General features: G+C 39.6%; 1 protein-coding gene across 2 annotated transcripts; it reads left to right on the plus strand.

Moving 5' to 3' along the window:
* Window positions 1–25,573, plus strand: ELOVL7 (ELOVL fatty acid elongase 7). Of its 2 annotated transcripts, XM_061351156.1 has the most exons (8): window positions 1–209; window positions 11,751–11,840; window positions 14,224–14,414; window positions 16,850–16,930; window positions 17,341–17,397; window positions 19,519–19,624; window positions 22,384–22,520; window positions 23,795–25,573. In XM_061351156.1, the coding sequence occupies exons 2-8, from the start codon at window positions 11,777–11,779 to the stop codon at window positions 23,996–23,998; spliced, it is 840 nt and encodes a 279-aa protein (XP_061207140.1). In that variant the 5' UTR covers window positions 1–209; window positions 11,751–11,776; the 3' UTR covers window positions 23,999–25,573. The 2 variants fall into 2 exon arrangements, with proteins under 2 accessions (XP_061207140.1, XP_061207138.1); XM_061351154.1 differs by lacking the exon at window positions 1–209 and having other exon boundaries at window positions 11,478–11,840.
* The last annotated feature ends 2,311 nt before the right edge of the window (window positions 25,574–27,884 follow it).

The raw sequence follows: 27,884 nt of genomic DNA on the forward strand, positions 1-27,884 counted from the left end.
AATTTACTTGCACATCCCTTCTTTCTTAAGGTATTGTGTTCTTAAGGTAATTTTGTATTTTTTTTGTCTCCCCTTCCTATGAAACTCCTTTCTGCTGTGTTTTCCTGTTACAAAAGACGACAATGTCTGTCTGGCTTTGTCTGCCACAGGTGGAAATTTATGGTCTGATTTTTCTGTATTTATTTTTCTGCAGTGCTGGATAGCTACAGGTATGTTGCCATTGATTACTTACTTAGAAGGTAAATAAAAAACAGATTAGGGAGAACGTAGGCCCCCTCAGGAAGCTCTCGGGTGAACTAGCTACACAGGATTTGGAGAAGGCTGAGGTTCTGAATGACTTCTTTGCCTCGGTCTTCTCTAGCAAAGGCTCTGACCGCACCACCCAACTCTTGGAAGGCAGACGCAGGGACTGTGAGAATGGAGACCTTGGGCCCACTGTAGGAGAGGAACTGGTTCGAGACCATCTTAAAAATCTGAACATGCACAAGTCCATGGGACCTGATGAAATCCATCTGCGGGTCCTGAAGGAGCTGGCGAATGAAGTTGCTAAGCCACTGGCCATCATATTTGAAAAATCATGGCAGTCAAGTGAAGTTTCCGATGACTGGAAAAAGGGAAATATAACCCCCATTTTCAAGAAGGGGAAAATGGATGACCCAGGCAATTACAGACCAGTCAGTCTCACCTCTGTGCCTGGCAAAATCTTGGAGCAGATTCTCCTGGAAGGCATGCTGAGGCACATGAAAAACAACAAGGTGCTTGGTGACAGCCAGCATGGCTTCACCAAGGGGAAATCCTGCCTGACCAATTTGGTGACCTTCTGTGATGGGGCTACAGAACTGATGGACAGCGGTAAAGCAGTTGATGTCATCTACCTGGACTTGTGTAAAGGGTTTGACACTGTCCCACGACATCCTGATGTCTCTAAATTGGAGAGACATCAATTTGATGAATGGACCACTCGGTGGATAAAGAACTGGCTGGATGGCTGCACACAAAGAGTTGTGGTCAATGGCTCAATGTCCAGCTAGAGACCAGTAATGAGTGGTGTCCCTCAGGGATCGGTGTTGGGACCGGTCTTGTTTAACATCTTCGTCGCTGACATGGACAGTGGGATTGAGTGCGCCCTCAGCAAGTTTGCCGATGACACCAAGCTGTGTGGTTCAGTTGATACGCTGGAGGGAAGGAATGCCATCCAGAGGGACCTTGCCACGCTTGTGAGGTGGGCTGATGCCAACCTCATGAAGTTTAACCATGCCAAGTGCAAAGTCCTACACCTGGGTTGGGGTAATCCTGGACACAGCTACAGGCTGGGCAGAGAAGAGATTCAGAGCAGCCCTGCAGAGAAGGACTTGGGGGTGTTGGTTGATGAGAAAATGAACATGAGCCAGCAGTGTGTGCTTGCAGCCCAGAAAGCCAACCGTATCCTGGGCTGCATCAAAAGGAGTGTGACCAGCAGGTCGAAGGAGGTGATCCTGCCCCTTTATTCTGCTCTCGTGAGACCTCACTTGGAGTATTGTGTGCAGTTCTGGTGTCCTCAACATAAAAAGGACATGGAGCTGTTGGAACAAGTCCAGAGGAGGGCCACGAGGATGATCAGGGGACTGGAACACCTCCCATATGAAGATCAGCTGAGAAAGTTGGGGCTGTTCAGCCTGGAGAAGAGAAGGCTGTGTAGAGACCTCATAGCAGCCTTCCAGTATCTGAAGGGGGCATATAGGGATGCTGGGGATGGACTCTTCATTAGGGACTGTAGTGGTAGGACAAGGGGTAATGGGTTAAAACTTAAACAGGGGAAGTTTAGATTGGATATAAGGAGGAAATCTTTCCTGTGAGGGTAGTGAGGCACTGGAATAGGTTGCCAGGGAGGTTGTGAATGCTTCATCCCTGGCAGTGTTCAAGGCCAGGTTGGACGAGGCCTTGGGTGATATGGTTTAGAGCGAGGTTTCCCTGCCCATTGCAGGGGGGTTGGAACTTGATGATCTTAAGGTCCTTTCCAACCCTAACTATTCTATGATTCTAAGGTGCCTTTGGAAATAAGGCTTGTGTGGTTTTTTCCATTCCTGTAGATTGTCAAGATGTTACCTTTGTAACAAGTCTTGTTTCCATTTGTTTTAAGAATTCTTTTCTGGAGGGTGAAGTCTAGCTCTGCATATCTCTTTCTACTTAACTTCTATGGAGTGCTGTCTAGCCCCTGCTTCTAGTTATTTAATGACAATTTATGTCACTGTTCTGTTAAGTGATGGATAAACACAAACTAAGTTCTTTATGGGTCCTTCGTAGCAAACTACTTCTACTGTAATTAATGGGATATACGAGTTTCTCATATGAAGTTAAGTCGTATGCAGTAACTCTTAACTGTTAATGAGGATAGATGACAGAGCCAACTCAGTGATTCAGCTTGCTCCTGAAGGAAGGGGACGGTCTTACTCATGTCCCTTTGTATTTTGACATGAGTGAATTTAATCAGGCAGATAGCTATAAGCAATATTGCTAATAACCAGAATCAATTCTAAGCCATCCTGCCCAGAGGTTCAGCAATGATACAGACTTTGGTTAGTGGTAGCAGCAAGAAGTAAAGAGAGAGAGCTTTAGACTGATCACAGACCTTGGCAACATTAGCTGAGATTGTGTTGCTTGTGGCCTGCTTTGTCGGGTGTACTGGGAAGGTATTGATATGGTATTGATTTGGACTCTTCATTAGGGACTGTAGTGCTAGCACAAGGGGTAATGTGTTCAAACTTAAACAGGGGAAGTTTAGATTGGATGTAAGGAGGAAATTCTTTCCTGTTAGGGTAGTGAGGCACTGGAATAGGTTGCCCAGGGAGGTTGTGAATGCTTCATCCCTGGCAGTTTTCAAGGCCAGGTTGGATGAGGCCTTGGGTGATATGGTTTAGAGCGAGGTGTCCCTGCCCATGGCAGGGGGGTTGGAACTTGGTGATCTTGAGGTCCTTTCCAACCCTAACTGTTCTATGATTCTATGATTCTATAACTGATACGAGAATGCTTTTATCTGTCTTGTAGAATGTTGAAGAGTCTTACCAGAACATACAAGTAACTACAGCATGTACTCAAAACAAGTAATCTTTACCACCACAGTGAGAAGAAATTAAATGTCATTAGACCTAGTTTGTGGGTGCCCCTTCATTTTTAGTCTCATAAAACACAAACCTTTGATGTTATCAGCCATCTTTGAGACCTTTCATTCAAAGTATTTCGTTATCATTTGCACTCCCTCTGCCTTTTTAGGGCTTACCTGTAAGTTGTCTTAAAAGTTTAGGCTGCGCTATCATTGCAGAGCAGGTGAGTTCCACTCCTTATCTTCTACTTCAGAGCTTTATATTCTGGTTTGCTTTGTTACTAACCATGTGTATGTACTTTAGAAACACCACAGCTGTAAACAAGTCTTAAATTAGAGCTGTCTCTACTGTAGAGGGAAAATAAAACCCAGAATGGGTAAAGCTCACCTTATTATGAAGATGCTGGCTTGTAGGAATGAATGGGGAGTACTGGATGTAGGAGTTAACATGGTTGTGTATCACAGCTGAAAATACTAGATTGTGTTACTGCTGTCTAGCCCCTGCTTCTCATTTTGTGAAAACCTGTTTGAAGTGACCCAAGCCTTAGTTGATCTGGTCTTGAAAGAAAGATTGAAATGCTGCACAAAGTTTTCTAGTTACATAGTAAGCAAATAGGGATAAGGAGAATCTATTCAAGACCTTTAGGTAAGGAGATGATTAACCTGGGTCAGATATGACCAGTTACTGAATGAGTACTTTCCCTAAGGTATTTGGTAAGGGTATGATGTATCGGTAGCTAATGGAAGTTGCATTAATAAAAATAATTACATCCTATGTGAACCTTATTTTGACTCATAGGTGAAAGTTGTCGTGTGATATGTGCCACAGGGCTCACTTCCTGAGCTGGCGTCACTGAGCAGGAATCAAAGGAGTGCAAATCATGCACTGTGGGACCAGCGAGAAGAGCTTCTGCCCTTGGCTGGGTGCAGGAGTGTCATGGTTTAAGCCCAGCCGGTAACTCAGAACCATGCAGTCGCTTGCTCACTCCCTCCTTTCTTCCTCCCCCGGCTCCTGCAAGGATGGAGAGAAGAATTGGAAGAATGTAACTCCCACGGGTTGAGATAAGAACAGCCCAGTAACTAAGGTATAACACAAACCACTGCTGCTACCACCAATAATAATAATGACAAGGAAAGAGAATACAGCCGCTCTGTATACCACCCACCGACCGATACGCAGCCTGACCTGAGCAGCAATCTAGCCCTTGCGGGTAACTGCCCGCAATTTATATACTGGGCATGACGTGCTGTGGTATGGAATACCTCTTTGGCTCATTTGGGTCAGGTGTCCTGTCTCTGCTTCCTCCCAGCTTCCCTTCCTGGCAGAGCATGAGACTCAGAAAGTCCTTGGTTGGAGTAATCATTACTGAGCAACAACTAAAAACATTGGTGTTATCAGCACTGTTCCCAGGCTGAAAGTCAAAACCATAGCACTGCACCAGCTACTAAGAAGGAGAAAAAACTACTGCTACTGCTGAACCCAGGATAAGGAGCCACTCACTGCAGCACAGGAGTAGGCAGGTGAGACTAGTTGGCTGCAAGATGTCTGATATGGAAATGCTGAAGTAAAGAGTTTTTGTAAAGACAGGGGAGCACTAGTAATATATTAAAAGTCAAGGAGCTTTTTCTGCCTGCTTATCTTTTTGCCTTCCTCTAAAACATTGGGAACATGGTGAGGGAGAGAAAACTGGGGAAGATACACTTAATTTCATGGTGTTCATGTCCCAACTGACACTGGGAATCTTTTCAGGGGCCTGCCCAGAGATTTTCTCATATTTGAGTTAAACTGGTAACTTGCATTCAGGTCTTGAACTGGGTTCTCACTTATAAAGAAACTTTCTTCCAGGCTATGATTGCAGGGACTGTTTGGACTTGATGTGTCTTTCTATGTGATGTAGGACATCAATCCCTGAGATCATTTTTGCATGTGTCACTGCAACACCTAGTGTTGCATTTAAGATGCTGGTGATGCCAGATCTTTTTCTGCCTTGCTGTAGCCCAATGTAATTTTTGTGGCTGTGGCTGTCATGTTGTAGTGTCCCATGTGGCTTGTGATGGACAGAGTGATGAGTTGTTGTGGTACAGTGTGTAAGCTTCAACAGATCTAGTACATGATTGTCTATGAGTAAGCAGGACTGGACATGATAATCCTGTGTCTTTCCTACATGATTTCACTATCAGCTTAAAGGGATCTAAGACAGGATTGTTAGTGTCACCTTTCTCGATGCCTACAGCATTGCATTTCTTTTACCTCAGTGTTTACTTTGTGTGAACCTCAATGCTTTTGGGTGCAGGTTGGCTGAAAAATAGCTTATTTTTCCAGAAGACTAAGCTTTGAGCTGCTGTGACACATCCTGCAGCTGCCAGACTTGCCAGCAGTGATGTTGTCGGACTGCACACTGAAGCTTCCCCATTCAGCTATTGCTGGTGATTGATCAGTGTATGTGAACCAGGGGAATGCTGTTATGATTCTGGCTGAGCATTGGGCACAAAATGAGGCTGTACTCCTGAAAGTTTTCTCACAGGAAGCAGCTTTTTTGTCCCTGTTGCCAATGTTCAGCTTTGCTATGAAGTCTACAGTGTCAGTTCTTTTAACAGTTTATAGGCAGGTGTGGAAAGAAATACAAACTGGGCTTTATTTTGTGCAAGATCAGAATAGGAAATCCATTAGTCTGGCAGAAAACCAGTCGGAAGTGTGATTGAAATGAAACGTGTTTTCACTAGTTCTGCTGCTAACAGACGATTCACATAAGTGAATGAGAGAGTTGATGCTAGTTTAAAAAGCAGATCATTAAAGAGATACTGTGTAAATAATTCAGTAAGGATGTCTACAGAAATGTGTTGATCTGTTACTGAATACTGCCAATGAGTGATTTTACAAGTAGATGTTCCAATATAGTTTCTAAAACTCTTTAACCTGTTTTTAGGATGTCCACTTTTTTAAAAAAGGAAATTATATTTGTCTTAAAATCTGCTGTTCTCTCCCTCATGTCTACTCTAAAACGTACGTGCAGAGATTGTTGATGCATTTTCGGAGGAATTAAGGTTGGTGTTTTAAAACGGACTGGCTTCAGAAACCGAATTTGAAATTTAATGAAGGTAGCAACTAGTACCTCTCTCAAAATTTGGAAGTTTCTCAAAGTACCTCTGCAGTATAGAGTCATCTTGCCGTCTTTTGTCACTTACTTGGGCAGAACTGCCATCTGACAGGAACAACAGTGTTAAACGGCAACATTAGCAAAGAAGAAAAGGCCACCAAATGCTGAGCAGGATGTAACCAATTTGCCTAAGAGATGAATTTTTCAAAAGGGTGGTCGACAGAAGGCATGAAGGATGGGGAAGATAATAGAAACTTCTCTGAATGAAATCTCCAACAACAGGAGGCATCCAGCTAAGTATAAAACTTTGTTGCAGAATATAGGTGAGTAACCCGTCTAATGTAAGGCAGTTTGTATTTGTTTGCCAAATGGCATATGGGAGTAATGTAGCTAGAGTAACAGCAATTATGTAGGCACACAGCCGTGGGAAATAGGAAGGGCAGAGCTGGTATTTCCCAGGTAAAGCTTAAGATACCATCTGTGAAATGTCTTGATTTAATTACCCTCTGAACTTCAAGAGCAGAATTAACAAAAGTATGCCAAGTGATTCTGAAACATGGAAGTTTCATAACTGTGCCTGAATATGTAAGCCAGTATTACTGTCATTTCTTAAGCTAACATTTTGAAATCAGACCTGTGTAAGTCAATGCTTCCTACAGACTCTCCCCGTCTTCCAGTGGGCTCTCTGGGGTGGAGGGTGCCCCCATCATTACCTGCTTGCCTGCTTTTCAAATTCTCCAGAACCTTTGCTTGTGGGGTCTGCCTTGCGTGGAAATTATTTCATTGAAGTTTGAACTGTATTGTTATATAGGGGTCCCTGTAAAGGTAGCTTTTTTGTCTTTCTCGTGATTAGCTTTGCAAGTTGTAGTGCAAATTCTTAAGTTCCTGCTGAGTTTTGGAATTTGTTTTCTGAAGTGACAGAGCTTACATTATATTGTTTCACTTTACTTGGGTTTTTTGACAAGTTCCTTTGTTTGCTTGTTTTGTTCAGTAGCCATCAACACAAAACACTTGTAGAATTATTATTTAAAAGCAAATCTTGGTATCTGTTTTAATATTTAAAAAATATGTAGGGGGAATAAATGAGCATCAAGAATGGCAAATATCTGTCGTGTGGGCTAAGCAAAGGAATGTGAGAAACTTCATGTTCTCATTTAAAATAAGGAATGTTTGAGGCATACCAGTAATTCCCATAACAGGAATCACTAGTAGTTTTGTGTGCTAGCTGAACTTGAGCACTTCCAGCAACTTGTTACATACTACTTGTCATCATGAGACATTCACATATAGTTTGGTGTGGTATCTGTGGCATTTTTGGCTGTGTAAATGATCTTATCAGCTACCTTTGCCTCCTCAGTAAAAGTAGTAGTGCCACTTGAAACTGGTACTGCCGAGCTGGATGCCTTAACTGCAGTTAGTGGTCTCTTTCAGCTGTCTGCTGAGCTGCAGGGGACCAGAGTCCAGCAAATTACTTTGGTCTTTTAGCATTTCTCTCCTTTGCCTCACTTACATTCCCTATTTTTATAATGGTAAGGATACAGTTGTTTAAAGACGCCTTCAGAAATTATGTTAGTGCAGCAGGCTTGAACCTAGGTGAACAATATTACTATTCCAATGGCATTTTAAAATAAAAATATAGAAAAGAAAAATAGCCCTAATTTATTTGTAAGAGCTGAGTACATTGCATATGCTTTTGGGGTGATTTCAGGGCTTGTTTTCCAAATGCATATCCTTGAGAGAACTGCATCTGTGTTCTAAAGAACTTTTCAAGCTAAGCAGACCGAAGTTACATGAGTGCATTTTTTTAAGTTTATGTAAATTTCTTCCAATATGTCATTTAAAAGAACCTGATTTTGAAAATGAATCTGGTTTGTGACTTCCCTAATTCTGAGAATGTGAACTTTCTAGACACTCTATTTTAAGAATAAAATTCCCTAGTGTTAGTGCATTTTAGTTGCATTTTTTAATTTTGTTAAAAACAGAAAGTGGAATATTGGAAATAAAAATGCTGATGTGCTGATTCTGTAAGTACATTAAAAGGTATGAAAACTAAATATTTATTTTCCTAATGAAACTGTGGTTATACAAACGATTAATGTTCAGGTGAGTTTACGTAATGAAGAGCTAAAGTTGTATATTTATCAAGTGTCCTTCTCTGCCCCAAAGTCTTTACCCTACAGGCCAAATATTTCCAGTCTCATATTAGAGGATAGGGTCTGTAGACTTCAAAACTGCTAAGTGTTATGGAAAATTGCATTATGGTCAAAGTGTTAGCAGGTTACTCCTTAACAATGTGTTGTACTGTAAAAAAGCAGTTGTTATAAAAGGTTGTGGGTTTTTTGTTGAAGCACAAGCTAATTGCTTATCTTATGTGTGGCATGTGGGGGTTTTTTATGCATCTATTAAAAAAAACAAACAAGCCTTAAACGATTACTTTCCAGTACATATGAATTTGTGAACTAAGTGTAACAGGATAAGACAAAATACTTTTCATGCTGCAATCAACCCTACTTGTCGATAGTTAACAAAGAAAGAATCCTGAAATGCTAGCAGTGTAATGCAAACATCTGTTCATAGAAATGGGCTTCCAAGGGAAAACTAGGTACCTAATTAAGAAAACAAGTAGAATTGTAAAGCACATTGAAAGCAAAGTAGTAGTGTTATGTATGAAAGTTGATTTAAAATGAATCTTTTAACTGTAGAAAAGTTCTGAAGAGCACTGCGTTTCTGGCAGACATTACCCCTACTCTTAAAATAGTTTTACCTTATTGTAGTTTGTTTACCTTCAGATTCAAGGTAATTGATCAGTCAGTCTGTGTTGAGGCTGTGGCTGCTTTCTGACTGGTGCATGGTTCTTTCTAGGATAGTAACTAAACTGCAGAAACTTCCAGAAAAAGTTTAGCATCTGCTGTGGAGCTTCCTTGCTTGGTTATGAACAGAAAAGAAATCTTGAAGGCTGAGAGCCTTGAAGGATGTCTTAGCTCTTGTGAAATGTTTTAAAGGGGGAAGAACTACAAATGCTGGAGTCAGGGGAGGTGGGACAAATGCCTCTCCATCAGCATAGCAGGGGCTGGGAAATGTGAAGATTTGCTATTTTCACCTGCTGCCTGCAGCAGAAGCAATCTGTTGGAAGTAGGCTGGTTCTGAGTAAAAAGCTTGCATTAGGTCCCAGTCCCTTGCAGTCATAAGAGTTTCTGTTTAAACACTGACAGAACATTAATCGGACTTCTAATGCAAAAATAAAATGATGTCAACAAGTCAAGTGATAAATGTAAAGAACTGTCTAATTGTGAGGTTGCAGTTTTCAGGATGAGAGGTTTGTACTGTAAAAGGGAGAAAAAGTCAATCAATGCCCAAAGCACATAATAAATGGCAATTCTTTTTGAGCCAGCATTCATACAGAATGTTCTGGATTTTTGGAAGCATGTTTTGAAGCAGTAGGTTATTTCTTTCATTTAGGTTTTGGTCAGCATGTTGAGCTAGCTGGTCTGACTGGGTTCCAGTAACACCATCAGATGAGAGTGAGAAAACTGACTGGCAGTGAAATCAGTGAACTATTTTTATTATTGAAGAATTGATTAAATATAATGTTTGTATTCAGTGCATATATTTAATAAATATTGAGCCATGCTCTGCACAGGGTGCCTGTAGACTTTGGTAGAATATTCTCATAACTCCTCAACAAGGTACCTTCTATTTGCCATTTCTTGTCTCTTGATAGACTGTTCTCATGAGACTGAAATGACAATACTGGATTTTAAAGATAACTTATTGAAATCAATGTAATTACTGAAATAAGTATTTACAAAGTACAGATTTTGTAACACTTCCCTCAGCACCAGTTACAGCTGAGATGCCTGGCTGTCGTAGTTGGGCAGTCTGAAATACTTGTGTACAAAACAGGATTGGTTTTACATATGCTTGATGTAATTTATAATTTCGTTTATGGAGCAAAATGGCAGGGATATTTTTAATTTGTCTTTAACCATAAAATCTTTTGTGTCATGTGATTGCTGGTCCCAAAAGGAAGAGGGCCACTTAAGTTTCCATTAGAAAAGGAAGAGGATATCCCATGCTGCTTCTTATTTTGTCAGCACCTTCATAAATATAGAGCTTTGTAGCAAACATTGTAATATAAACATAGGGCATGTGAAAATGGTCAGCATAAAGGCATTGACATTGAGTTGGGAAATGCTGATACTGGAGGATGGTATTTCTGGAAAATGTGAACTTTAAAAAGACTAAGAGAGGGAATATTTTTCTGGACACAAAATTGGTGGTGGTTTCAGATGTTCAGCAGACACACAGGAGGTGCAAGCAGAACTGGTTGCTGGCAAAGTGAGAACTGGGAAAAGGTAGGTCAGATGAACTCTAATGAAGAGAAGCTTGTCTGTGTTGCATCTTGTGATGAAGGGTGGGTGTTGTGTACTTTTGAGGCACCTAAAACTCCTGTGAAGTGGCAGTGAACAGGAGGGTGCTTATAGACATGGAGATAAGGGTGAAATTGTTCTTCTGGAGTGTTAAGGTAAGGATAAGTAAGAAGATGACAGTGGGGAGATATGAGGAGATATGCATTACCATCATGAGGTTAGAACTGGTTCTCCAAACCTCCATCTGCCTTAGTCTGAAGGAGATGCAGAAGGGCAGTGTGAGCAAAGGAGCTGGTTATCAAGGTGTGCTGCAGCCTGGACTAACAAAGGTGTGACTAAATAGTGTGAGGATTACACAGGGGTATAGAGGGAAGTCATATGGCAAAGTGAGATCCTGAGTGGGAATAGGAGAGACACTCTTCAAATGTTTTGGGATTTTTGAAAAGTGGAATGAGGCAAGGGCAGGGCTGATTAGTATTTGATTTTGGAGGAAAAATCAGCATTCATATAAACATACTTCTCTGAAAAGTTTTACATATGTAGGTGGTGCTGCAGGCAAACTGGATATGCTAGATAATTCTCTTGAGTTAATGATATTACCAGTGGTACCATGACACTTCATGATCCTGGTGTGGAAACAGTTGATTCATCAGGGTGTGATTTGCATGCAAATTGTAGCATAGCTCCTGTGTTTAAAAGGAGTATGCAGACATATTGGCACCTTTCTTCCTTCCCACCTACCTTAGAAATACTTCTTGGTTAGAAATATTAACATTTTCAACACTAAATGTTGGAAAGCTGAACTTGATCTCATAACAGTGACTTGGTCTGTCAAGTGGAGATGTAATAAAACTGAACTTAAGCAGCTGCTTTTTATATTTACCCCTTAACTGTAATAGTTAACACAGCATGGTTTCTTGAGATAACACTTTAGAGCATGGAACCATCTTGTTTGGTATGTAGAGATTACAAAGTCATATTGTTGTACCTAACAGCTCAGCTATAAATTAGCTGTAAGCATAGTGTGACGTGGTGAGTAAAAGCTCCCTGATCTGTATTTCACATATGGTGCTCTGTTGGCCCCCTATATTTTTTCCTTTCTGTTTTCTGAATATCCTTTCCAAACCGCTTTATTGACCTTTATTTTATTGATTAAAAAAAAAATAAAAATCCGTATTTCTGTTTTGGTTTGTTTTCCTGCAGGCAGCATCATAAAATCTTAAGTGAAAATGGCCTTTAGCAATCTGACATCAAAGGCTGTGCTACTCTATGATGAATGGATTAAAGATGCCGGTGAGTCATTTAAGTCTTAAACTTATTAACTTTCAATAATTCTGAATAGCAGTGCGTGGATGTTCCAGGTATAGTGTTTATCAACTTAAAGTAGCTTTGTCTTCCTGTAAATATTTCTAAGAATTACCGAGTTACCTATTGACATTCTGAACTATGGAGAACAGGCTACTTTGTGCATTTAAAAAAAGAAAAAAAACTCGAAACCCATCAAGTTTATGGGTTTAACCTTAGACTGAATTAAGCGCAGACAGTGATTCTTCTGTAATAATTTCTGGCTTACCTGAATTGTACAATTTACATTTTTTTCTGTGCTTCTGAATGCAAAGGTTTAATTCTTCTTCATTACCAAATAATGGTGTTTTTCACTTAATTGAGCTAGGTGTGTGGTATTTTGCTTTTGCAAAGTAAAAAAAAAATAAATAAAAACCTTGCTAAGTCACAGTATCTCAAAAATTAATCCTCAAAGTAATTAACTCTGACACAATTCTGTTTTGAAAAAGTCTTTTATTGCAGCTGGTAACAGATATGAAACTGTGCTTTAATGTTGTTGTTCTGTAGTTTGAATACTTGCCAAAAAAAGATGAAGATGGGTCTTAACCCCAGACTTGAGATCATCTGTCACAGTAGAAGAGACATGTTCCTCACTGTGCTAGGCACATAGTGACAGGGATTAGCTGACTCCTGGGGAAAACCTGAGAAGCAGTTAAGGTTTGCTCAATAAAATTACAATTTTATCTTTTCCAGTACAGCTGAGAACCATTTGTCCTGTTCTGCAGAGCCACAGCATACAAGTGAGAAGGGAGTTCTATCAGTGTGACTCCTGGGGTGAAGTGGATTGGGATAGAGCTGGATAGTGGAGCATTTCTGCTGCAGTGTACATGACTTCAGAATTTGAGTTCCTTATCCCCCTGCCTAGCAGTGCTTCTGTTTGGCTTTTCATGGCAAACTGTTGGGAGGTTGTTTCGTCAGGATCAAGCTGGGAAGACCACTGGGATAATCTTGGTAGTAGTAGTGGAAGGGGTGGATGCACAAAAAGCAGTCAGCTGTGAAGAGCTGGTGATTCTCTTGCAGTTCAACACATACAGGAGCCTAGTGATGTGTTTCACAATCCTTGTTGGTCTGTGGGCAGCATCGCTGGGCACATGACAGACTGAGCTGCATTATAATATGTGCTTTCTTCCTCAACCTGTTTTAAAACTTCCAGTGGCTGTAAACAAAATCAGAAGGTATCTTAGGTGGTATGTTGCTTGAATGCTGTAGGTTGAACAATCACAGACTTCGGACATTTGGCGATGAATTAAGCACTTAACGAAAATTGCAATGGTATAATTTCACCCCCAAAATACAGCTACAAAATGAAAGCATCAGTTTACTGAATCACTGGGGGTTGAACCCAATGACTGTTGAAGGTCCCTTCAGACCCAAACCATTCTATGATGTGTTAAGTTTGGGGTCATTCAGAAATTAATATTCCAAAAGTTGGTTTTTAAAAACTAAAACTAATATATTTTTTTTTTTTTTTTAAAAGAACACGAAGCACATATCCGTTCTCCTGCTTATGGAGAAATATGGAAGTCTTTGCTGAGCTGGAACCCAGTGATGGGCCACAATAGGGTGCACTGGTGTTGTGGTGAAGCTTAGGAGTGCCTGCCAGCCTCAGCTGCAGGGAGAGGGAGTGGGATGTGCATAGGAGGAGGACTCTGCAATACTTCTGTCTGGGATAACTGGACAGAAGCTGGCAACATTTTTGCTGTTTGGAGGCTTGTAATATGAAAGTGTGTTTTATGGTGCTGTAAAGTGACGACGTGTCTGCAGTGAAAGGCACAAAACCTCAAATACTAAACTATGAATACCAATTTATGGAACAGAAGGTCTTTGAACTTTAAAATCTTTTTGCTTACTATTTTTAACATCATGCGGCTTCTAAAGCTCAAGGATCTTGAAAAGCGTGGCTGCTCCCTGTGACTTGAACCCATGAAATAAGGTTCGTGCTTTTCTAGAACGAATTCTCACATGGAAAAGCAGCCTCGGTGATCTGCTTGTACACTGCCTTCTTACGCTGCCCTCTGAGCCCCATTCATTTGTGAAAGCACAGCATTTTCATGGAGAGCCCTAGTCATGCCACTCATGATTCTGTTTCTTCTGTATGTGAGGAGTTGATGCAGAGAAGTGTTGAATCCTACAGGTGCTAAATCTTGTTATCCAGTCAGTATGGATTTGAGATGGATGGACAATGAAACATGATCAGTTACAATAAAATAACATGATCAGTGAAAATAAAAAGCTATTAAGAATTAATTACCTTTCTGTAGCTGGTTTAGGATTTAGTAAGTCCTGGAAAGATCTGACTTTTGTCTTTTTTTTTCTTCTTCCCCTCCTATAGATCCAAGGCTGGAAGGATGGCCACTCATGTCTTCACCTTTTCCAACAACCTTTATCGTCGTAACCTACATTTATTTTGTCACTTCTTTGGGACCCAGAATCATGGAAAATAAGAAACCTTTTGAACTGAGGCAGATAATGGCGTTTTATAATTTTAGTGTGGTGGCCCTCTCCCTATATATGACTTATGAAGTAAGTATTACTTTTATTTGTAATGTATTTATATGTTTTGTGTTGCTAACTACTAACGTCTCTTAAATTTATTAACAAAATTCCCACTCTGCACTTCTCAAAAAGCTATTATTCTGATTGCTGTAATTATATTTCTCCAAGCAATATACTACACTAGTTCAGGTGATACTTGAAAAAGGGGAATAAGTCATACCTAGAAGGAAAGATTGTAAAATATCTTATGTGTCATTATATGTAATTTAAAAAATTAAAAATTCTCATAACTTACTTAATTTCCCTGGGCTGTAATAGGTAAAGCAGATTAATGTTTTCCTTAGTCTGTTGTAACTATTTTTGTCCTACCGCATCATAATCAAGACTGTTTTTCAAACACTGTATGGGGTATATTTGCTATCAAATAATTTTCAGATGGATCTGCCCTTTAAATGACAGAAGTTAACAAAATCTAGTCTTCATCTTAAAAAACAAACCAAAACAACCAAACAACCCCCCAAAAATAAAAAATTCCAAAACTCCACCAAAACAAGAAAAAAACCCCAAACCAAACAAAAACCAAAAGAACAACACCCCTGTCCCCAAAACCCAAACATAGAAAGTCTTTAACATTAATTTTTCCTTACCCAAATCTAGCAAATGCTGTTGTCTAAAAAGGAATTGAGATTTGCTGTAGTTCATTGCTCAAGCAAAATATTAGACTTTGGAAATCCTAATGAGTTGTATAGTGTTATGGATTGAATGACTTAAGAATCTTTGGTGTAGACTGAAGGTACAACTTAGGTAGAATCTTTAATTTGCAGCCTTAATCCTTAAGACAGCTAATGTCTGCTGAGTTTTCTGCTTGGTTGGGTTGGGGTTTTTTGGTGGTTGGTTGGGTTCTTTTGTTTTGGTGTTTGTGGGTGAATATTTGGGAGTTTATTTTTTTTTGTTGGTTGTTTTTTTTTTTGGCTGGTTGTTGATGTTTTGGTTGGGTTTTTTTTTTGTTGGCATATTTTTTTTTTGATTGCTTGGTATTTAAAGTGCAGCTATTTAGGAATAGTGTGAATGATGATAGTCTCATACATTTCTTTGGTGAAGCATCGCTAGTACTGACCCTCTGTGTTAAATATGTCTGTGTGGCTATTTCAGGTTTGGCAAACTAGTAATGAAAAGTTGTCAGATTGCACCAAATTGGCAGGATACCTTTCTGTTAGCTCAATTTGCATAAATTTCATCATGATTTAACAATGAACTATGTGACATTTCTTTTAACAGCACTTTAAAGGCAGTGCAGGAGCAGCTGCTTTGTGTCATGGTTGTTTTGGAGAAACTGGTAGGCAAGATGTCCATGTTTGCTCTTTAGACTTTGTCTTGAAAAATCACTGAGCTTTTGTGATTTAGTGCCAGGTTGGTTTTGGTATAACCCTCAAGACCGAAAAACAGTAGTAAGCTTCTGTTAATGTCTGGTACTGACACAGAATTCAGTTAGTCTGCTGTACAGAGTTCCATGTTACCATTTCATGAAAGAATGCTTGGATAGAGTGTTGATGGATTGAATTTCTGCTATTGTCTGGTGCTCAGCAGAAAGCTGATTTTGGAACTAAGCCATTTGGTGGGTGCTTTAGTATTGTGCTGTCTGGGTGGTGTTTCAAATCTTGTTTTATTTAAGCAACTGATTCTTCTAGGAAGTTAAATGGACTAAACCCATCCATCTCTTAAGAGAGCTGAACCTCCCTGCTATCATGCATGAGTGGACGATGATGATCAATGGATGAGAAACACTTTACGAATAGATAGAGTAGTCCTAGTGGATGCCAAGCTTTAATTTATTCCAAGAGAAAAGATTAAGTTATATTTGTTACAGACAGTCCTTTGGTCATGCATATGCTCTTGATTATAAACCCCTAATTCTCATTGCTTATATCGGTGAAAGACTAAATGAATCATGCTGTTTAACTAAGGAAAATTTTAAAACTATGATACAAAATATACAGTTCCTTGTCTTTCATAATATCAAGCCATATTTTTCTGTTGTGCTGGTTTTCTTACAGCATTAAGATGCTGTGCTAGTTTCTTTTTGGTATTAAGGTGGTTGACTGTGATAGCAATTTTCAAAAACTATCAAAATGTTTGCTTTGTTTTTGTGGTCTGATTTATACAGTAAGTTGCCTTTTTAGCACTGGTTTTGAGATGCAGCTATTTCTCCTCTTCAGTTACTAGTGCTGAAATTATGGGTGTAGGAGGAAAGTTCTTGTCTATAGGTGTGGTCCTGGGGTTAGAAATTGATTAATTTGCAACAGCGAAGGATTAGTGGGTAGCTAGCCCACACAGAGGTAGGTGATGGACATGGGTGTGAATTCAACAAGTTTTTAATATTGTTTTCTGCTTCTGCTTAGTGATTGCGAAACTAATCCTGAAGTAATTAAATTTTTAATTTTTTTCCCTTTTTTTTGCTTCAGTTTCTTATGTCGGGTTGGGCCACAGGGTACTCATTCCGGTGTGATATTGTTGACTACTCGAGGTCACCTACAGCTCTGAGAGTAAGTCGCTAAACACAAAGCTTAATTGTTATGCTACACTGACTTTATGTTTAGAAATGGGTTTTGTACAACCAAATGCATTGCAGTAGAGTGGAATGCACTAAATGGAAATAGCCTCTTGCATAATGTGGAGAATGTGAATTAACTGGAGGGGTTCATTGTTTGGTAGAAAGAAAAAGTCAATGTATTTGTTGGCTTGTTTCTCCTGGTTTTAAAATTCCTTCAGGATTAAATGTTTTGTGTTTTTAAAGAAAAAACAAACAAACTGTATATTTAAACATTTAGTGCATTCCTTGTGATACCGCTTACTCATCCACTACTTTTCTTTATATACTTTATTTTTTTATGCAGCTGCTTAGTTTTATTTATGACTCTTACAATTTAACAATTTTTGGCTTTTACTCTTGCAGATGGTACGAACTTGCTGGCTTTACTACTTTTCCAAGTTCATTGAATTATTGGACACTGTAAGTATTTATAGCCTAATAAAAGAAGTATTGATGTTTCCTTTTCACAGTAGAAGAACAGGTGCTGTTGGGACTGAGAAGCATAACCTGATTTTTATTTAGGACTTCAGTCTTCAATCAGTGGAATACTGTCAAGGTGTTTACCCTTACTGTCTGTTCTCATCTTATTGTCCCATTACACTGTCATTTATTGATTGTCAGGAAAAATGTTAATAATGGAACACACCTTTAAAAACTTAGGGAGCCATGATAACTTGGCTGTTTAACAGCCGAGTACACTAACCTGTTGTGCTATGGCAGTGCTGTCTCAACACTGCAGATAAAAGAACATCTATCATGGTGAATCTTTTCCATGTCATCTTCACATTTTTTCTTCCACATTCAGGATATTTGCATCAGCAGCTCTGGATGCAGCATAAATTTGCCATACATACCTGCTTTAAATTCCTGTGTATATCTTGAAGGTCATGACTATAGATGTGTTTGGTGTCAGGCTGGCACTCTAACCCGTTTTTTAAGTCTGAGCAGCAATGCATTGAAACAGCCTGCAGACCTCACTTGCCACCAGCAAGCATCTGCTTCCCCTCTCCCTGAGACCAACACCTAACAGTTGGGGTTGTTCAGCCTGGAGAAGAGAAGGCTGCGTTGAGACCTCATAGAAGCCTTCCAGTATCTGAAGGGGGCCTATAGGGATGCTGGGGAGGGACTCTTCATTAGGGACTGTAGTGATAGGACAAGGGGTAACGGGTTCAAACTTAAGCAGGGGAAGTTTGGCTATAAGGAGGAAGCTCTTTACTGTGAGGGTGGTGAGGCACTGGAATGGGTTGCCCAGGGAAGTTGTGAATGCTCCATCCCTGGCGGTGTTCAAGGCCAGGTTTGACAGAGCCTTGGGTGACATGGTTTAGTGTGAGGTGTGCCTGCCCATGGCAGGGGGGTTGGAACTTGATGATTTTAAGGTCCTTTCCAATCCTAACTCTTCCGTGATTCTTTGATTCTGTAATAGGGTTGGCTTAGCTGTTCTCAAGCCAGCTTCAGAGTGTTGGAATCAGCTCTGATTTAATTTCTGTGGGGCACAGCAGTGGTGATTCAGGAGCTGTCTCATGAGCAGTTAGGATATTACACATCCTGTGAGCAAAGTTAGCCATCTAACTTTCATCTGCAAATACTCATGATTCAGTGCTGGAAGATCTTAAGTGACTGAGCCAAATGGAATGGTAATGGAAGGGCCAGGAATGCTAAAACTGGAAAAGCCTGACAAGTTTAGTCCTCTGTTTACTTACCTACCCACTGGTTAGACTGTTCCTTTTTAGTTAGTCCTGGGCCTGAAATATCTTTTTTTTTTTTTTTTAATTTGTTTTGTTTTAATCTACCCAATCAGGTACTTTTTTTCTCAGCAGCATTTTGAATTTATTGCAAAAATAATTTCTTAGCTGTATTTAAGTCAGTTGTTCCCAAATGTTTTCCCTGACACACCAGACTTCTTTTCTTCTGTATATATTTGCTTGCCATCTGATACTCCCCTTTGCATGACCTGACTTCATACACAGTTTTCTTGCCCTGTCTTCCGTTTACACTTCCCTCAATGTCTGTCCTTTAAAATGTGTCCCATCAATATAACTAGAAGATGTGCATATATTCAGTTCAACTTTGTCTTTTTCCAAGGATAACCAAGTCAGTGTTCATAAAAAAAGTGCTTTTTTTCTAACCAGATATTTTCTGCTTTCTGTGTCTGGTGCTAGGCCTTTGGCTAATTTTCCCAAATGGCCTTGCATTAGTAGCTCAGGGGACTTAAAATCTGGTGCTTCTAGATACTTCTCAATCTAAGCAAGTCCATCTTATGCTGTCTGTTGCACACGTAAGTGATGGTTCAACCTTGGACATTTGCTTTCAAACATTGCTCTGGCTTTTGAGATGCCATAGCTGAATTTTACATGCGAATTTAATTACTTTTGGAAACTAGTCTGCATCTTCTGAGCCTCAGTTTCTCCTCTTCTTCCAAGACTGACTGAAGAATTGCTAAATGTATAGTAGTGGGCAGCTAGCACTAATGCATAGTTTTCTCTAAGTATGTTCAGCTTGATTATCTACTGTAACATTCTGTTCATTAAAAATCTGTTTCAGATTTTTTTTGTGCTGCGTAAGAAAAACAACCAAGTTACATTCCTGCATGTCTTTCATCATTCCATCATGCCATGGACCTGGTGGTTTGGAGTCAAATTTGCTGCAGGTAGTGGAGAGAGAGTTGAAGTTGTACATATCTTCTGATAGTAAAAGTTAACTATGCTAGACAAAAAAACCTTGCAAACATTGATGTTTTAAAATTTAGATGTCTGTGGTATTTCATGAAGCATCTGAGATCACCATAATTATTTAAATGGGTGGGGAATACTCAGTTTTCCTGTTTGACAGTATTTTGGGCAGTGTTGTTTTTTCTTGGGGGGGTGAAGGGTGCAGAAGGAAAGAGAACTTAACATATGCAGAGACATGACTGCAAAATCAGAAGTGCTAAGGAAGACATGAGGCAGGTGACTGTTGAAATGACATCAGAGCCATTTGTCCCCCTTTGTAGCTATTTTTGCTGGTTTCAGGTAGTGTAATTTGGGCATATTTACATCCCATACTTTGACTTTCACAAAACCACAGAAACATTTTTATGGATCTTGCTGACTACAGAAACTTATTTGAATTGTACTGAATTGAAAGTATTTGTCTACTCCCATCTTATCTTCACTTTCTCCTTTCCTGCTCTATATGTCTATGCATACATCTTCCTGTGCTGTAATATTAGTGTGCACCATTAATAAACAAAGGTTGCCGTGAGATTAGCCTGATAAGCACTGAGTGGAGAAATGCAGTCATTTAGCAATCTGTCTCTGTGAGGCTGTGGGTTTGTTTTTAGTTTTTTTTTGGGGGGGGGGGTTGCCCCTGAAAAAGAAGGGTTTTACATGTTTCTTCACTCATGTTCTCTGGCACATTTGGGTTTTTGTGAGGTTTTTTTTTTCCCCCCAGAAAATGGGTGACAAATTGATGAAGAGAACCATTGCTTATTAAATCTGATCTGTCATGAATACAAAAGAAACAAGTGGAAGCAGTCCATAGAATTGGTAGATGGACTCTTGAACATATCTGGTGTGCAGATTTTCCTAGTATATAGAAGAATACATTTCTGCTAGATTTATTGAGTTATTGTTAATAGGAATCTGGTGTTTTGATCATGTCTTTTTCAAATTTGCTGAGTAACTGGTATTTCAATTCGTTAATGATGAAATTGTGAGTATTTTTCTCAGCATACAGTTAAGTGTGTTTGGAAAACACAAAAAAGCACAAACAACTAACAATCCCTCCTCTTCAATCTCAAAAAAGTTTCCATTTATAGGTGATTAACTTTCTGCCTTTTATCTAGGCATCAGATCAATATACCAGCTACAGGCTTCTGATTTTGCATCAGGTTCAGATTTCCCATATGATAATTTGACAAATACTTTCAGCAAAGTATGCAAGAACCATTTTGTTCTCTGCTAATAATAGTCATTCGTATATATGCAGAGCTGTGTTTGTTCCTACAGCTGTATTGCTTATCTTTACACTAATCTTTCCAAATATTGTTCTGTTTGATACCTTAATTTTCTTTCCAAAAATTTCCGTCCTGCTGATGATTATCATGTATTCAGTTTCATCACTATCTGTCCTTCTAAATGGTGGCACTGATCAAATACTCAACCTGGTAAAAAAAACAATGGGTTTGGATAGAGATTTCGATTTATTTTTTTTTTTTTCCTCCTTTTTTTCTCTGATTCAAACAAGAGGATTATAAAATGGAGCTTATATATGGTGGTGCTTTTTGAGGCATATTTTTGTACTGTTAGTTGGGTGTTCTTTCCTTTTGTTCTGATTTAACTATTTGTTGTTTTTTTTTTTTCCTCCATATTCACTGTGCAAGCCAAAAGAAGTACATATATTTGAATTGTAAGAACACTTGAATTATTTTTAAAAATATAAATAGCTAAGTTTCAAAGAAAGTTTACAGTCACGGCAGGGGGAGTTATGGTCTATCAAGATGGAAGATAAGTGTGAGCTACTAAAATCACAAGAGATGTTTTCTTTTTAACTTGAGTGGTACTTAATGGAAAATTGGCTTATTTTTTTTTCTTTCCCCTCTCTCTAAATGTCTGTTTTTCTTTCATCTCGCTTTCTTCTGATGCTTGGTATTTTCATGTTCATGTTTCTTTTAAAAATACTTTGCTGGCTGCCACTTATTGGATCATTATTACCTATAATTTCTGGTGTTCATTAAATTAACACAATTTTGAGCAGGATCATTTAACTCCATAGTTGATCCAATGGAAAAGGAAAAGTATTTCTTTACTTCCTTTGTGAAATGTTTGTATCTTACCTGTTTCAGTCATGAGTTTGCCATAAATAGGGCTACTTGGTCTTACATTTCCTTTTTGCTCTAAGAATAATTTGTGGTGGATGATGGATTTGTGAGATCCTCACTTAGGTCAAGATTCCAAAAACTTACTATGTAAAATTGTGATTCTTTCCCTGGGAATCTGGAAATCTGTGTTGGGGAAAGAATTATTAGTTATCCTTTAGAGTTCTGCAAAGTTCAGTGTGATGTCTAGCAAACAGGTGTAAAACAGGAGTAACACTGTTTCTACTATATTCTCTGAATCTCCATCATGTATATGTTTTAATAAAAAACAATTTAAAAAGTGAACCAAAAGAACAAAAAATTCCACTAAAATCTTTTACAGGTAATTCAATCACCTTGGTTTTCTTGTTGTTTTGGAAATGCTCAGAAACTGATATGATCCCACGGAATTGGTGTCAACTCAATTCAGGTTAAATACCTTGTGGGTTAATCAAAGCCTATAGGGTTTATGGTACATGGTTTTTCTACCCCAAAACAAAGCACTAGGACCTGAGGTAGCTTTTTAAATACCTGGTGCAATAATACTGGTACTGTGTTTGTTTTTATTGCAGGTGGTTTGGGAACATTTCATGCACTGCTAAACTGTATTGTCCATGTTGTCATGTACACATATTATGGAATCTGTTCTTTGGGACCAGCCTATTATAAATATTTGTGGTGGAAAAAATACATGACCACTTTGCAACTTGTGAGTAATTTGTTTGATATAAACACCTCTCAAAGCTGATTGTAGCTAACACATAATTAATGCAGTACATTTGTACTTTAGTTATGTTCAGGTGTGTAGCTTACAATTGGTACAAGGTTTACCTGAGTTTGAGTGAAATGAGAGTGAGCTCTCCTCAGTTATATACTTAAATCTGCTGACTTCAGTATTCACTATAATCACAGATTTAGACACATGAGCTTTTCAGGTATGCAGCACTTGGTAAATATATTTACAAATCTCATTGCCTCTATGGAAATGATTAGAATGTAGGTTACACCAAGGAAACAAAACTGATGTACAGACTACATATGGCTAGTAGTAACAAAAGGGAAAAAGAAGTATTTCTTCAGAATTTCATGTCTGTTCTTTTATAGAAAATGTGTGATTAGAGAACTTGCTTCTCTCTAACTTCAGAGCATTAAAACTCTCCCTTGCAGTAATTACAGTAAGTGTTTTGTTAGCCTTGGATCACATTCAGAAGGTTACCACTCTGGGTGCTTTGTCATGCCTGGCCTTTTTAACAGCTGAATTTTCAAAATTTAGCTTCCAGCTTAACCATTAGTTTGGCCTGAGCAAGGATACTGATGGAGGAGGGAAAGGAGCAGGGAGAAGCAGTCATGGCTGGCTGCTTGCACCAGGTCTGGTGTTAATGGAATAGCTCATATAACCAGGTGAAACTGAACTATTTAGCTTGAATATTTATAGCTTAGTATTTTTGTCTCAGAAAAACTACCAGTGGATTATTAACTTTGAGTTCATTTGGAAACTTTTATTTGTAATTGTCCATTAAATTGTTGTTTGGGACCTGAAGTATTCCATGTCACATGCTAGTATGTGGGCTAGGTGGGAATTCATGTTCTGTAATCCTGTAATTGTTGTATTTCCATGTGTGTGGTTTTCTTTGGTCAGGTGGGGTTTTTCTGGCTAGTTTTTCTAAAGGAGCCTCCCATTCTCCACTAGTCAAACAGTATCTCCCATCTCTTGTCTTCAGAACTGGCCAGGGCAGACTCCCATTTGCCTAGTATGGGTTTCTCAGTGCTGCTTATAATTCAGTTTGTCTCAGGACTTCTGTTTTTTTTCTATATGGAAGTGTTTTTCAGTAAAGTAACATTTGGAAGAGGGGCTTTAAAGGTTCATCTCTGTCAGTTTTAAAAAGAGCTCTCCCCCAGGAGGGAGAGTAGGCAAGTTGTGCTTCTGTAGTAAGGCTGATATTTATTTAAAAAGTATTTATTTTCTTCACTTTTTTCCTCCAGGTCCAGTTTGTTTTGATTACAGGCCATATTGTACAAATCTACTTCATGGATGATTGTCCATACCAGTATCCAATTTTCATGTTTATTATCTGGGTGTATGGCTCTTTGTTTTTGGTCTTGTTTCTCCACTTCTGGTACCACGCTTATACAAAGGGAAAACGACTACCAAAGATGGCAAAAAATGGGATCAGCAAAGATCAGTGAAACACACTCTCATCTCTAACATCAAGAAAGCATATTCGTCAAACTGCTTGACAATCGAGATATTTGGGTGCACACACTACAGAGTGTATATTTTGTATGTTTTCGTCCAAAACAGAATTTGTATTTTTACCATAAGTTATTTGGGATTCAGAATTTGGGGGATGAGGAAAGCCGTGGGGATCTCTAAAGGATTTTTTTCAACAGCTTGTTCATGTCTGTTGTGTAAGAAATCAATGGATAGATGATCTCTAGAAGATGCTTGAAAATAACTATGTTCACTGGGAAAACTGTGTATGATGAGTACTGAGTACTTTGAACACTGAGAGAAAGGTATTGCTTCATCTTAAATGTTGTGAGATGCTGAGACTGTCAGCTGCTTTTTATTAAAAGAATAAACCTTCAGTAAGTACCTTTTACAGAATCTCAAGCTTATTATTAATAAAGTTAATACATAAACGTTGCTACATCTGTTTACAAACTGTATAACTTTAAAGGAAGGATTGTATGTTAATCTGTCAAGGTGTGGCGTTTCATCTGAACATCATAGATTTTTGGATATACTGTCTAAGGTAACTTAATTCACCTAATGTTGTACTCACAAATATATTGTTCTGAATATTGGAAACCTGCTGATTTGAAGATTATCTGAAGTGTCTTATAGTGTGATAATCAAAAAATCTTACTGACTTGTTCTCCAGAGTAGCCTAATGTACTTACTGTTCAATGTATCTATGGATATATTTTGATACTGGGAGCTTAGGCTGTTTGGGGGGGGGAATAATCTTGTCATTCAGTAGCTAAAATCTTAGTTGTCAAGTAAGTTTAAAAAAAGTACTTTTGATTGAAGCCTGAGTATCACCTAGTATGATTTGTACTGTGTCTACTTTCTTCCATTTCCATTATCTATTGAAATACATGCCTAGAAAGATTTTTGCTGGTCTTTTTTTTTTGTTGTTATTGTTTGGTTTTAAGCACTCAAGGTCAAAGTTTCTCTGTTAATAGCACCAGTTACCTTGTGCAGAACTAGGCAAAAACATATGTGTCATTCTTTGGGCTACTGAGAGTGAGACAGGCAGTAGTGGCTGGGCATGACTCCAGTCTCTGTAGAATTAACCAGTATGTTGTTTTCCATGCTTAAGCAGCTTGTCAGGGTTACACATGTATAGAAATCAAAGGACCTAGCTATTTGTATGCAAGTTGCCTTTGTACTGTATAAATTTATTAAGGAATTGGTGCATGCAACAGACCTGCAAATGTGGAGTTGAAGTGTTTAAAAGTACTGTTTTCTATTCTGTTCACTAAAAACAGAAAAGAAGCTTGTTCTGTGCCTGTTCTATTTGTGGAATATTCAAACACCCAAAACTTTGGGTCAGGTTTTAATTGCCGGTGTGTTGTACAATTCCAAGAAAGTAGGTTTTGTTACCTGGATACTTTTATGGGGATACTGCCATTTATGGTGCACTGTTAATGCTAAAATGATTTAAATTTTGTCTTGGACATGAGTTGCAAATGATTTATTATGACATTATATACAAGTTGTCTTTATAAAACAAATAAAAAATAATTTATATTTTAGCTTTCCAGTATTTAATCAATGTAGCTATCAGCTGTCATGGCAGATTGAAATTAAATCCCAGAAAGGATTTGGATAGCAGGGGATGTGTATTTTGACCCCTGAATTTTAGATGCTTGATCCCAGAATTCTCAGCGCAGAGTTTAGGCTCCCTGTCAGTGCATGCGAAGAGGTGCTTTAGCACAGAATCCAGGTCAGCTAAGGTGCTGATCAGGGGCCACACATGGTTTCAATGGCAAATGCCATAACCGACTCCAAGTCTCAAAGCCTACCAGCCTCCACCCTGTGTATATGCCTGTGGCTTCCAAAGTAGGGGGTGATCTTAGGATGGAGACCTAGTGCTGTTTTTTAAAGCAGTCTGAAAGAGTTTTCGTGATGTATTTTTAAAGCTTGAATGCTGCTTTTTTTTTTTTTTAATATAATTTGTTAACTCAGTACTAATGAAAAAAGTGGGACAGTTTGGTTCCTTTAGGCCTTCTTGAGCCTGTGGGTTCAAACATACCTGGGAAATGCAGGGCTTTCAACTGAAAGGCTGTAATAGCTGCTGTGCATTGTAGCATGGATGATGCTCCACTGCTGCCTCTGGAGGTGTGTGGTGGGTTGACCCTGGCTGGGTGCCAGCTGCCCACCAAAACCACGTTATCACTCCCCTTCCTCAGCTGGACAGGGGGAGAAATACAATGAAAGGCTTATGGGTGGAGACAAGGAAGGGAGAGAGGGGGAGATCACTCAGCAGTTAACTATCATGGGCAAAATAGGCTTGACCTGGGGAAATCAGTTGAATTTATTACCACTCAAATCAGAGTAGGGTAATGAGAAATAAAACCAAATCTTTAAAATACCTTTCCCCACCTCTCCCTTCTTCCTGGACTTCACTTCCAATTTGTTCTACCTCCTCTCCCCCACAGCAGGAGGATGAGGAATGGGACTGTGATCAGTTCATCACACCTTGTCTCTGCTGCTCCTTCCTCCTCAGGAGAGGGCTCCTCACACTCCTCCCCTGCTCCACTGTGGGGTTCATCTCACAGGGAATCAGTTCTCCATGAAATTGCCAGTCCTTTTCACAGCTGCAGGTCTTCATAAACTGCTCCAGTGTTGGTCCCTTCCACCAGTGCTGCCCTTCAGGAGCAGACTGCTTCAGTGTAGGTTCCTTCCATGGGGTCGCAAATCTGCTCCAGTGTGGGCTCCTCTCTCCACAGGGCCACAGCTCCTGCCAGGAGCCTGCTCCAGCACAGGCTTCCCACAGGGTTGCAGCCTCCTTTGGCCACCCCTCTACCCTGGCACAGGGTCCCCCATGGTGCAGGTGGAGATCTGCTCCTCCATGGGCTGCACCATGGTGCTGCAGAGGAATCCCTGCTCTCTGGCACTGGAGCACCTCCTCCCCTCCTTCAGCACTGGCTTTGGTGGCTGCAGAGCTCTTTCTCACACACATTGTCACTTCTCTCTGGCTGCAGTTGCTCCTGCACAGGAACTTTTTCCACTTCCTATGTTGCCCCAGAGATGCTGCCCCTGTCACTGGTTTGGCCTTGGCCAGTGGTGGGTCCATCTTGGAGCCAGCTGACATTGGCTCTATTGAACATGGCAGAAGCTTCTGTAGCCCCCCAATACCAAAACCTTGCCATGCAAACCCAATACAAGATGGAAGCAGACAATGCTCCTTATTCTTACAGATGACTCCCATGCTGGCAGGGGAAGTCCTAATTCTGGTCTCTGATTTGCAGTTTCCCACCCCTCCTCCACCCCACACTGCTACAGGGAGGAGTGCATCCTGCAGCTGGGTGTGGGGGCCCGGATGTGCGGTTTGGGACCTAGATCTGCAACTGATTGCTCAGGATCACTTTGGCTTAAGTAGAAGCTGAGAATAAATACAGTCAGAAGGAAGGATCTCTGCACATGGGCAGGTGCTGAACAGAAAAGAGCCAGGAAAAACAGTCCAGCAGTTGTACAGTTAGCCAACTGCCTCCGAAGGCAGTTGTCTGAGACTAAAAATTAGTAATCAGGAGCATAAACTGTAGATGCTGATCATTCTGTGGGCTGTCAGCAAGTGCCATTTCAGATTCCGACTGCATAATTTCCTGCGCTCTGGTTTAGTTTTCTGTGAGTTACGAGGCATTTGGAGAAAGAGAGTTGTTTTATCTAGTTGTATGGATGCATTGTTTCAGGGAGCTGTGTGGATGTATCCTAAAAGGTTTCATGCAGCGTAACTATGTAACTGTGCTAGTGATATCAATACAGAATGGTACTAAACTCTCCTCTCCTCTGATGTTAGTAAACGCACAATGTTGCAGTCGGTGAGAATAGTGCAGTCTTGAT

The sequence above is a fragment of the Neopsephotus bourkii genome, unplaced genomic scaffold, assembly GCF_033783945.1.
Source record: "Neopsephotus bourkii isolate Nb327-2 ecotype Australia unplaced genomic scaffold, CSIRO-AGI_Nbou_v1 NB_559, whole genome shotgun sequence".
Lineage (NCBI taxonomy): Eukaryota > Metazoa > Chordata > Aves > Psittaciformes > Psittacidae > Neopsephotus > Neopsephotus bourkii.